Below are 11969 nucleotides of genomic sequence, written 5' to 3'. Positions count from 1 at the left end.
AATGAATCCTTTAACTTAATGAATGAATCCTTTAACTTTATGAACAAGTGAATCCTTTAACTTTATGAACGAATTAATCCTTTAACTTTATGAACAAGTGAATCTTTTAACTTTATGAATGAATGAATCCTTTAACTTTGTGAATTAATGAATTTATTAAGTTAATGACTGAATCCTTTAACTTTATGAACGAATGAATCCTTTAACTTTATGAACGAATGAATCCTTTAACTTTATGAACAAGTGAATCCTTTAACTTTATGAATGAATGAATCCTTTAACTTTGTGAATTAATGAATTTATTAAGTTAATGAATGAATCCTTTAACTTTATGAACGAATGAATCCTTTAACTTTGTGAATGAATGAATTTATTAACTTAATGAATGAATCCTTTAACTTTATGAACAAGTGAATCCTTTAACTTTATGGATGAATGAATCCTTTAACTTTGTGAATTAATGAATTTATTAAGTTAATGAATGAATCCTTTAACTTTATGAACGAATGAATCCTTTAACGTTTATGAACGAATGAATCCTGTAACTTTATGAATGAAGGAATCCTTTAACTTTGTGAATGAATGAATTAACTGAACGAATGAATCCTTTGAGTTTATGAACGAATTAATCCTTTAACTTTATGAAGGAATGAATCTTTTAACTTTATGAACGAATGAATTTATTAACTTTATGAACAAACAAATCCTTTCACTTTATGAACGAATGAATCCTTTAACTTTATGAAGGAATGAACCTTTTAACTTTATGAAGGAATTAATCTTTTTAACTTTATGAAGGAATGAATCTTTTAACTTTATGAATGAATCCTTTAACTTTATGAAGGAATGAATCCTTTAACTTTATGAACGAATGAATCCTTTAACTTTATGAATTAATGAATTTATTAAGTTAATGAATGAATCCTTTAACTTTATGAACGAATGAATCCTTTAACTTTATGAACGAATGAATCCTTTAACTTTATGAACGAATGAATCCTTTAACTTTATGAATTAATGAATTTATTAAGTTAATGAATGAATCCTTTAACTTTATGAACGAATGAATCCTTTAACTTTATGAACGAATGAATCCTTTAACTTTATGAAGGAATGAATCCTTTTAACTTTATGAAGGAATGAATCCTTTTAACTTTATGAACGAATGAATCCTTTAACTTTATGAATTAATGAATTTATTAAGTTAATGAATGAATCCTTTAACTTTATGAACGAATGAATCCTTTAACTTTATGAAGGAATGAATCCTTTAACTTTATGAAGGAATGAATCCGTTTAACTTTATGAACGAATGAATCCTTTAACTTCATGAACAAATGAATTCTTTAACTTCATGAACAAATGAATTTATTAACTTTATGAATGAATGAATTTATTAATGCTGTAGTTTTAGTTCTCTGAATGTCTGCTGATGATCTTATTGATCTTCCAAACTGTTCAATGTCTGTACAGAAATATTTGTTGAATATTAATAAATATTTATGGATGCACAATATTGATTGATTTGTTTCAGATCAATCAATAACTGATCATTTCATATTTCCGTGTTAATGGTTCATAACCTGTTTATATATAATTCACAATAAATTATAATCAACTAATAACTCATCAGCTGTAATTGAATTATGGGAATATATTTATCTGCCCTGATCATTATCCTGCATACCGACTTCATACTAATGGAAACATGTTTTCAGCTGCAGGTTGAACTGAATCCAATAAATCAATAAATCTGAAAATGTGTGTATAATTATATGTAAATGTTTTATGATATAGACAAATAAAACATTCAAAATCAATTCAAAGGCAGATTAAAAAGAAAGTTATCTTTAAAAAAAGTCAATAACATGATGGACAAATTCCTAATGATAATAATTATCATAATAATAATAATAATGATAATATAACTATACTAATGATAATAATAATAATAACAATAATAATAATAAAAATAATAACAATAATACAAATAATGATGATAATACTACTAATAATAGTAATAATGATAATTACAAGTGAACATTTCTTATCACACAAATATTTCACCTATAAATCAATAATGTGAATATTTGCAGATTCCGTTGATTGATTATTTATCGCTCTAATAATAATAATAATAATAATTTCTAATGCTGGAACATGACTGTATTCGTTCGGTTGCATGAATTCTTTATTTGTTTTGTATTGAACCAGTTTCACTCCACTGGTCACACTGGGACTTAAACTGGACTCAGACCATTTCAAATAAAAGCTGCCTCGTGTGTGTTTCCGAGTTGAAGTCGGCCCCTGAACGCACCACACGGAGTGAGTAAAGTGGGCGGGGCGTTCACGGTCCTCCTCAGCGCCGGTTGGTCGGCCGTTCTGCCGCTCCTCCGCTGCCAGCCAATGGTTGCCCTGGAAACGGTCCCGCTGCCGTCCGAGGAACGCGGAGCGGTGACGTCACAGTGAACGGAAGGAAGCGGTGACGAGTGATGACGCAGAGTAAGTCACAGCAGGAGAGGATGCGTCATCAGTTAAGTGTTCCACTTTGATCAGAGACCTTTTATTGTCTATTGATTGATTGATTGATTGATTGTTTGTATCAGATTCAAATCTTTTATTTATTTTCAATATCCTATTATATTTATATTTTATTAATATATTTATATCCTATATTTATATTTTATTAATATATTTATATCCTATATTTATATTTTATTAATATATTTATATCCTATATTTATATTTTATTAATATATTTATATCCTATATTTATATTTTATTAATATATTTATATCCTATATTTATATTTTATTAATATATTTATATCCTATATTTATACTTTATTAATATATTTATATCCTATATTTATATTTTATTAATATATTTATATCCTATATTTATACTTTATTATTATATCAAAATCCTATATTTATATTTTATTATTATATTAATATCCTATATTTATACTTTATTATTATATTAATATCCTATATTTATATTTTATTAATATATTTATATCCTATATTTATACTTTATTATTATATTAATATCCTATATTTATACTTTATTATTATATTAATATCCTATATTTTTATTTTATTATTATATTAATATCCTATGCTTTTATTTTATTAACATATTTATATCCTATATTTATACTTTATTATTATATGAATATCCTATATTTATATTTTATTATTATATTTATATCCTATATTTATACTTTATTATTATATTAATATCCTATATTTATATTTTATTAATATATTGATATCCCATATTTTATTAATATATTAATATCCTATATTTATACTTTATTAATATATTTATATGCTATATTTATACTTTATTCATATATTTATATCCTATATTTATACTTTATTATATTAATATCCTATATTTATACTTTATTATTATATTAATATCCTTTATTAATACTTATTATTATATTAATATCCTATATTTATACTTTATTATTATATTAATATCCTATATTTATACTTTATTATTATATTAATATCCTATATTTATACTTTATTATTATATTAATATCCTTTATTAATACTTTATTATTATATTAATATCCTATATTTATACTTTATTATTATATTAATATCCTATATTTATACTTTATTAATATATTAATATCCTATATTTATACTTTATTAATATATTAATATCCTATATTTATACTTTATTAATATATTAATATCCTATATTTATACTTTAATATATTTATATCCTATATTTATACTTTATTATAATATTAATATCCCAAATTTTATTAATATATTAATATCCTATATATTTTATTATTATATTAATATCCTATATTTATATTTTATTATTATATTAATATCCTATATTTATACTTTATTATTATATTAATATCCTATATTTATATTTTATTATTATATTAATATCCTATATTTATATTTTATTAATATATTAATATCCTATATTTATATTTTATTATTATATTAATATCCTATATTTATACTTTATTATATTAATATCCTATATTTATATTTTATTAATATATTAATATCCTATATTTATACTTTATTATTATATTAATATCCTATATTTATATTTTATTAATATATTAATATCCTATATTTATACTTTATTATTATATTAATATCCTATATTTATATTTTATTATTATATTAATATCCTATATTTATATTTTATTATTATATTAATATCCTATATTTATACTTTATTATATTAATATCCTATATTTATATTTTATTAATATATTAATATCCTATATTTATACTTTATTATTATATTAATATCCTATATTTATATTTTATTAATATATTAATATCCTATATTTATATTTTATTATTATATTTATATCCTATATTTATATTTTATTATTATATTAATATCCTATATTTATATTTTATTATTATATTAATATCCTATATTTATACTTTATTATATTAATATCCTATATTTATATTTTATTAATATATTAATATCCTATATTTATATTTTATTATTATATTAATATCCTATATTTATATTTTATTATTATATTAATATCCTATATTTATACTTTATTATATTAATATCCTATATTTATACTTTATTATATTAATATCCTATATTTATATTTTATTAATATATTTATATCCTATATTTATATTATATTATTATATATGTTTATTATTCTGAACCTGATAGACTTTATTGCCTTTAAAGGCGGAGAGGAGCAATAAACTACATTTACAAAGATTTATATTTGACCTTTTAGTTTTTGGAAGTTATGCTAGCTAATGATGCTAACAATGACTTCCTGGTTGCTCCTGATTGGACAGAGCTACAGCTGTCTCCTAGCAACAGATTGACACATTAAGGGTTCATTGGTTGAAACGACCGGATTTATTAAAGCAGAACCTGAGGAACCATAAAGAGCTGCTGTCCAGAACCCAGTCCAGAACCCAGTACAGAACCCAGTCCAGAACCCAGTCCAGAACCCAGTACAGAACCCAGTCCAGAACCCAGTACAGAACACAGTCCAGAACCCAGTCCAGAACCCAGTCCAGAACCCAGTCCAGAACCCAGTCCAGCTGTTTTATAGGAACCGTGGTCCAGAACCCAGTCCAGCTGTTTTATAGGAACCGTGGTCCAGAACCCAGTCCAGCTGTTTTATAGGAACCGTGGTCCAGAACAGTCAAACTGAGCCCACAGCAGCAGGTCCGGATCAGAGGACCCTGTACAGGTGGATCTGTCTGAGAGCGTCAGGGTCTGTGTCAGCGCCCAGGTAAACGTCACAGTCCACAGGAAGTTCCTCCACCCAGCCGGGCTGCACCGCCTCCTGCTGGACACCAACAGGAAGTGCTCATTAAAGGTCCTACAGCATAAAAGGTCCTACAGCCTAAAAGGTCCTACAGCATAAAAGGTCCTACAGCATAAAAGGTCCTACAGCCTAAAAGGTCCTACAGCATAAAAGGTCCTACAGCCTAAAAGGTCCTACAGCATAAAAGGTCTTACAGCATAAAAAGGTCCTACAGCATAAAAAGGTCTTACAGCACCGAGATCCACGTTAATATATAACACACACACATAATGAGTGTGTGTGTGTGTGTGTGTGTGGTTACCTGCAGTGTGTTCAGACTCTCCTGCAGACTGGGGACTGTCACCAGCAGAGATCCTTTCTTCCTGAAGTTCTTCATGATGAAGTTCCACGCTCTGAAAGCACACACACACATTTTAATAATCTAGTTATCTGTGTGTGTGTGTGTGTGTGTGTGTGTATATATAAGTGTGTGTGTTAGTGTGTACCTGTGTATGTAAGTGTGTGTGTGTGTGTGTGTGTGTGTGTGTGTGTGTTATTGTGTACCTGACTTGTTCTGTTGGTTCCATGAAGAACTCGAAGACGTTGTTCATGATGAGAACGTCAGCGTTCTGCAGCAGAACGTTCTGCAGGCAGACGTCAGAGTGGAGAACCTGCAGGAGGTGGAACTCATCAGGAACTGGTTCTACTGGGTTCTTTATGTAGTGCAGTGTATGTGTGTGTGTGTGTGTGTGTGTGTGTGTGTACCTGCACTCTGTCTGACAGGTTGTATCTGTGGACGATGTCCTCCTGCAGTCTCACAAAGTCCTCACTGAGCTCCACACCGACCAGCTGAGAGGCTGCACTGAACACATAGCCCTAACACACACACACACACACAGACACACACACACACACACACAGACACACACACAGACACACACACAGACACACACACACACACACACAGACACACACAGACACACACACACACACACACACACACACACACAGACACACACACACACACACACACACACACACACACAGACACACACACACACACACACACACACACACAGACACACACACAGACACACAGGCGTTGATTTAATGTTAAGAACTCTACTGGGTTCTGCTGAGACCTGCTGGGCTCTACTGGGTTCTACTGACCCCGTACAGGACAGCTCCCAGTCTGGAACCCACATCCACCAGCATCCGGCCACTCAGGTCCGGAAGAACGTTCTCAAACAGGAACTGAAGCTCCGGGATGGAGAAGGAGTGAGACAGGAAGTCTGCAGGAGGAAGACAGGAGAAGAAGATGTAAGCAGGAAGAACGTCAGCGATGAGGAGGAAGAGGAAGAGTGTTCTGACCCAGAGGAGCGGTTCTGTGGGATCCACAGGTGAGACAGTACGATCGACTCATGGTTCCGTTCTCACACAGAGAGTCCACCTGATCTTCATCATACAGGAAGCTGTCCACGTGGACCGTCGGCCGGGAGCACTGCTGCATCTGAAACATCATCATCTTCATCATCTTCATCATCTTCATCATCATCAATATCATCAATATCATCAATATCATCATCAATATCATCATCATCAACATCATCATCATCAATATCATCATCATCATCATCATCACCATCATCAATATCATCATCATCATCATCATCATCACCATCATCAATATCATCATCAATATCAATATCAACAGTAATTATACAGTACTACTACTAATAATATAATAATTATTATTATTTAGTGCTGCCAAAGTTAACGCGTTCATTTTGGCGATTATTTTTAAACATTTAATGCATTAAAATCAATTAACGTGGTTTTGTTTACTTCCGGTGGCGGCTGACCCATAACTTTTGGTCACATGCGCTGGCCAACCGGGCAAACATCTATCTTAACTAAAGCAGAGTCTATGGCGGAAAGATGGATAAGGTCGGACTTTTAGGGGGAAAGTTTCCTTTTTAAAAGTTGCCCGACGGCTCGTTGGACAAAGCCAAGGCAATTTGCACAGTTTGCAAAGCCGAATTTAATTACCACAGAAGTAACACGTCTTTAGGGTTAATGCCATCTCTGAATTTAACAGAGTCCTATAACGACTTTAGTCCCTCTGAAATTGATAATCTTGTCGATGGTGCTGCAGGCTCACTACGATCAACATTAGACTCTATCGCTCCTATAAAAAGGAAATTATTAAAACATAGGAGACTAGCACCTTGGTATAACCACCAAACCCGCCAGTTAAAACAAATAGCTAGGAAATCTGAAAGGAAATGGCGCTCTTCCAAATTATCAGAATATCGCTCAATTTGGCAAGATAATCTTAAAATTTATAGAAAGGCCCTCCGTAATGCCAGAGGAGCCTATTACTCAGCACTAATAGAAGAAAATAAGAATAACCCTAGGTTCCTCTTCAGCACTGTAGCCAGGCTGACAGAGAGTCACAGCTCTATTGAGCCACATATCCCCATAAACTTAAGTAGCAATGACTTCATGAGCTTCTTCTATAATAAAATTATTACTATTAGAGAAAAAATTAATCACCAACTGCCATCAACAGTTATCAGTGGCTCTCCAAGTTCAGGGACTTCTGTCTAATGTAAACTTAGATATATATTTAGACTGTTTTTCTGCTATCGATCTTCATCAGTTAACTTCAATCATTTCTTCATCGAAGCCATCAACCTGTCTGTTAGACCCGATCCCAACTAGGCTGCTTAAAGAAGTTTTTCCCTTAATTGGCACTTCTTTACTGGATATGATTAATCTTTCTTTATTATCAGGATATGTACCACAGTCCTTTAAAGTAGCTGTAATTAAACCCCTTCTTAAAAAGTCTACTCTTGACCCAGGGGTTTTAGCCAACTATAGACCGATTTCTAACCTCCCCTTCCTCTCTAAGATTCTGGAGAAAGTAGTCGCCAAAGAGTTGTGTGACTTTCTACATAACAATAGTTTATTTGAGGATTTTCAGTCAGGATTTAGAGTTCATCATAGCACAGAGACAGCTCTGGTTAAAGTTAATAATGACCTTCTGACTGCTTCTGACAATGGACTTGTCTCTGTACTTGTATTATTAGATCTTAGTGCTGCATTTGACACCATTGACCATGATATTCTTTTACAGAGACTTGAGCCTCAAATTGGCATTAAAGGAACAGCCCTAACCTGGTTTAAGTCATACTTTATCAGATCGTTCTCAGTTTGTACATGTTAACGATGAATCCTCCATAAATACTAAAGTTAGTCATGGAGTTCCACAAGGTTCTGTACTTGGACCAATACTATTTACTTTATATATGCTCCCTTTAGGCAACATTATTAGGAATCACTCCATTAACTTTCACTGTTATGCAGATGATACGCAGTTATATCTATCAATCAAACCCAATGAAATTAATCAATTATCTAAATTACAAACATGTCTTAAGGACATAAAATCCTGGATGAGCTGCAATTTTCCTGATGTTAAACTCAGAAAAAAACGAAATTCTTGTTCTTGGCCCCAAAAACCTTAGAGACTCATTGTCTAAAGATATAGTTACTCTAGATGGCATTAACTTGGCCTCTAGCACCACTGTCAGGAATCTTGGAGTTATCTTTGATCAGGATTTGTCATTTAACTCCCACATAAAGCAGACCTCTAGGACTGCCTTCTTTCATTTACGTAATATTAGAAAAATTAGACACATACTATCACAGACAGATGCAGAAAAACTAATCCATGCATTTGTTACTTCAAGGCTGGATTACTGCAACTCTTTATTATCAGGTTGCCCCAATAAGTCCATTAAAACGCTCCAATTAATTCAGAACGCTGCAGCACGAGTACTGACAGGAACTAGAAAAAGAGATCACATCTCTCCTGTACTAGCTACTCTGCATTGGCTCCCTATAAAATGTAGAATTGAATTTAAAATCCTCCTCCTCACCTATAAAGCTCTTCATGGTCAGGCCCCTTCATATCTTAAAGAGCTCATAGTACCCTATTACCCCACTAGAACACTACGTTCTCTGAATGCTGGGCTACTTGTGGTTCCTATAGTCTCTAAAAGTAGAACAGGAGCCAGAGCCTTCAGTTACCAAGCTCCTCTCCTGTGGAACCAGCTTCCAGTTGTGGTTCGGGAGGCAGACACCCTCACCACATTCAAGAGTAGGCTTAAGACATTCCTCTTTGATAAAGCTTATAGTTAGGGCTGGATCAGGTGAGTCCTGAACCATCCCTTAGTTATGCTGCTATAGGCCTAGACTATCGGGGGATTTCCCATGGTGCACTGAGCTCCTCTCTTCCTCTCTCTTTCTGCACTCATTCATGTCCCTTTAATGCATGTTACTAACTTCACTTCTTCCCCGGAGTTCTTGTGCTTTCTCGTCTCGCAGGTTCTCATGGATCCTGGTGGAGCCTCCTGCCATGGTCCTGCTAGATTGCCATTGCCAATACTGTTGTTGCTGTGCACCTGTCTGTCTGTCTGTCTGTCTGTCTCTCTCTCTCTCTCTCTCTCTCTCTCTCTCTCTCTCTCTCTCTCTCTCTCCAACTGGTCGAGACAGACGACCACCCACCTAGAGCCGGAGGATCTGTCCTAGGTTTCTGCCTTTTAACAGGCAGTGTTTCCTTGCCCTTGTCTCCAAGTGCTTGCTCATGGTGGTACTGTTGGGTCTCTGTAATTAATGTTAAAGAGTTCGGTCTAGACCTGCTCTATTTGAAAAGTGTCCTGAGATAACTTCTGTTATGAATTGGCGCTATACAAATAAAATTGAATTGAATTGAATTGTTATTAGTGTTATTAGTATTAGTGTTATTAGTGTTATTAGTATTAGTATTATTAGTATTAGTGTTATTAGTGTTATTAGTGTCAGTGTTATTAGTGTTATTAGTGTCAGTGTTATTAGTGTTATTAGTGCCAGTGTTATTAGTGTCAGTGTTATTAGTGTCAGTGTTATTAGTGTTATTAGTGTTATTAGTGTTATTAGTATTAGTGTTATTAGTGTCAGTGTTATTAGTGTTATTAGTGTTATTAGTGTCAGTGTTATTAGTGTCAGTGTTATTAGTGTTATTAGTGTTATTAGTGTCAGTGTTATTAGTGTTATTAGTGTTATTAGTATTAGTGTTATTAGTGTCAGTGTTATTAGTGTTATTAGTGTTATTAGTGTCAGTGTTATTAGTGTCAGTGTTATTAGTGTTATTAGTGTTATTAGTGTTCCAGTACCTTGCAGTGGGCGGTGCTCTCCGAGGGGAACATGGCGTTTGGCGGTAAACTGGCTCTCAGGTCGTCAGAAATGTTCCTCAGGATCACTTTGTTGTTGTTGTTGTTGTCTGACAGCAGCTGATCCAGTTCATCTGCAGGGAGGAGAACAGCTCACAGTACGGAGGCCCACACAGTCCACTTCACTCACAGCTCAGGTACTGTTAATACTGTTCAACCTATTGATCGGTGATCACTAATCGATGCTTCCAGGTGTGTTTACCTGAGTTTCTCATCCAGTGCAGTAGTTTGGGGAGTTCCCGCGGGTTCACTCTGTTCAGCAGCTGCACGAGCTCTGACTGCGCGGCGGGAACATCCATCTCCACCCCGAGGACGGATCGATGGGACGGATCGATGGGACGGATCGATGGGACGGATCAGGATCAGATCAGATCCGCTCTGCAGGGCTGCAGCAGGAACGTGTCTGTGGTTTTAAGGTGGACCCTGCAGACTCCCAGCAGCTGCTGGTCCGTCCGGAACCTCTGCTGGTCCGTCCGGAACCTGCTCCGGTGAGAACACCGACAGTCTGAACGCAGACGGAACCGGTTGAAGACGATAAGATTCAGAATCCCGCTGCTCTTCCGGATCCTTCAGACCACCTTAAGAGGACAAACAGACCCCGGAAGCAGTTGGTTTTTTTTCTTTAAATAAAACTTTAATGAGTTAAACACGTTTACAAAATATGAATAAATAATATTAACCGTCGTCAGTGAAGGTTTATAATGAAACATATGGAGGCCAGGATAACAAATAACAATAACAAATGTATTAGAATGATAAAATAATGTTTTTATCATTCATTGTTTTTTTCTAAATGTTTCTAAAACTATTAAATATTCTATAAAAACTAAATAAATGTAATAACATATTATTTAATATTATTTACAGTTTAAACTGAAATACACGTTGTTGCCCGACAGGTGGCAGTAATGAGTCTCCAGCTGCCGTTAAATGGACAGAAGAAGAAGTCCGACGACGACGATGAGAAGTGTTTCCGGGTCAGTTCGGATTAGATGACGTTTCTCTGGAGAGTTTCGGTGTTTTCCGTTTGATCAACGTCACCAACGGTCGGTAAGAAACAGCCGTTATTCTCCGTTTAACTCTAAATAACGTTAATCTCCCCTTACTGACCGTTACTGACCGTTACTGACCGTTACTGATCGTTACTGACCGTTACTGACCGTTACTGACCGTTACTGACCGTACACACCGTACACACACACACACCGTACACACCGTACACACACACACACCGTACACACCGTACACACACACCGTACACACACACACACCGTACACACCGTACACACACACACCGTACACACCGTACACACCGTACACACACACACACCGTACACACCGTACACACACACACACCGTACACACACACACCGTACACACACACCGTACACACACACACA

At 33.9% G+C, this 11969-nt stretch overlaps 2 protein-coding genes across 4 annotated transcripts in view; one reads left to right on the top strand and one right to left on the bottom strand.

The window, feature by feature from the left end:
• Positions 1–4877: 4877 nt before the first annotated feature.
• Positions 4878–11175, bottom strand: zgc:109986 (uncharacterized protein LOC553566 homolog). 2 transcript variants are annotated; one of them, XM_051394639.1, is made up of 8 exons: positions 10772–11175; positions 10513–10643; positions 6665–6803; positions 6464–6585; positions 6059–6169; positions 5858–5964; positions 5616–5706; positions 4878–5335 (listed from the first exon to the last, which is right to left on the bottom strand). In XM_051394639.1, the coding sequence occupies exons 1-8, from the start codon at positions 10866–10868 to the stop codon at positions 5219–5221; spliced, it is 915 nt and encodes a 304-aa protein (XP_051250599.1). In that variant the 5' UTR covers positions 10869–11175; the 3' UTR covers positions 4878–5218. The 2 variants fall into 2 exon arrangements, with proteins under 2 accessions (XP_051250599.1, XP_051250600.1); XM_051394640.1 differs by having other exon boundaries at positions 4878–5332; positions 10772–11174.
• Positions 11176–11468: 293 nt separating this feature from the next.
• The window catches only part of srp54 (signal recognition particle 54), a 12245-nt gene continuing 11744 nt past the window's right edge, over positions 11469–11969 (top strand). Inside the window, exon 1 of one of the 2 annotated variants that reach the window (XM_051394607.1) lies at positions 11469–11615. The gene's annotated coding sequence lies outside the window, so the exon portion shown is untranslated. Of the gene's footprint in view, positions 11620–11969 lie in introns of both variants that reach the window. The other variant, XM_051394606.1, reaches the window with a different exon arrangement.

Source organism: Dicentrarchus labrax, unplaced genomic scaffold (genome assembly GCF_905237075.1).
Source record: "Dicentrarchus labrax unplaced genomic scaffold, dlabrax2021, whole genome shotgun sequence".
Taxonomy (NCBI): Eukaryota; Metazoa; Chordata; class Actinopteri; family Moronidae; genus Dicentrarchus; species Dicentrarchus labrax.
Note: the sequence above shows the minus strand (reverse complement) of the source record. Positions and strands in the feature narration are given on the sequence as shown.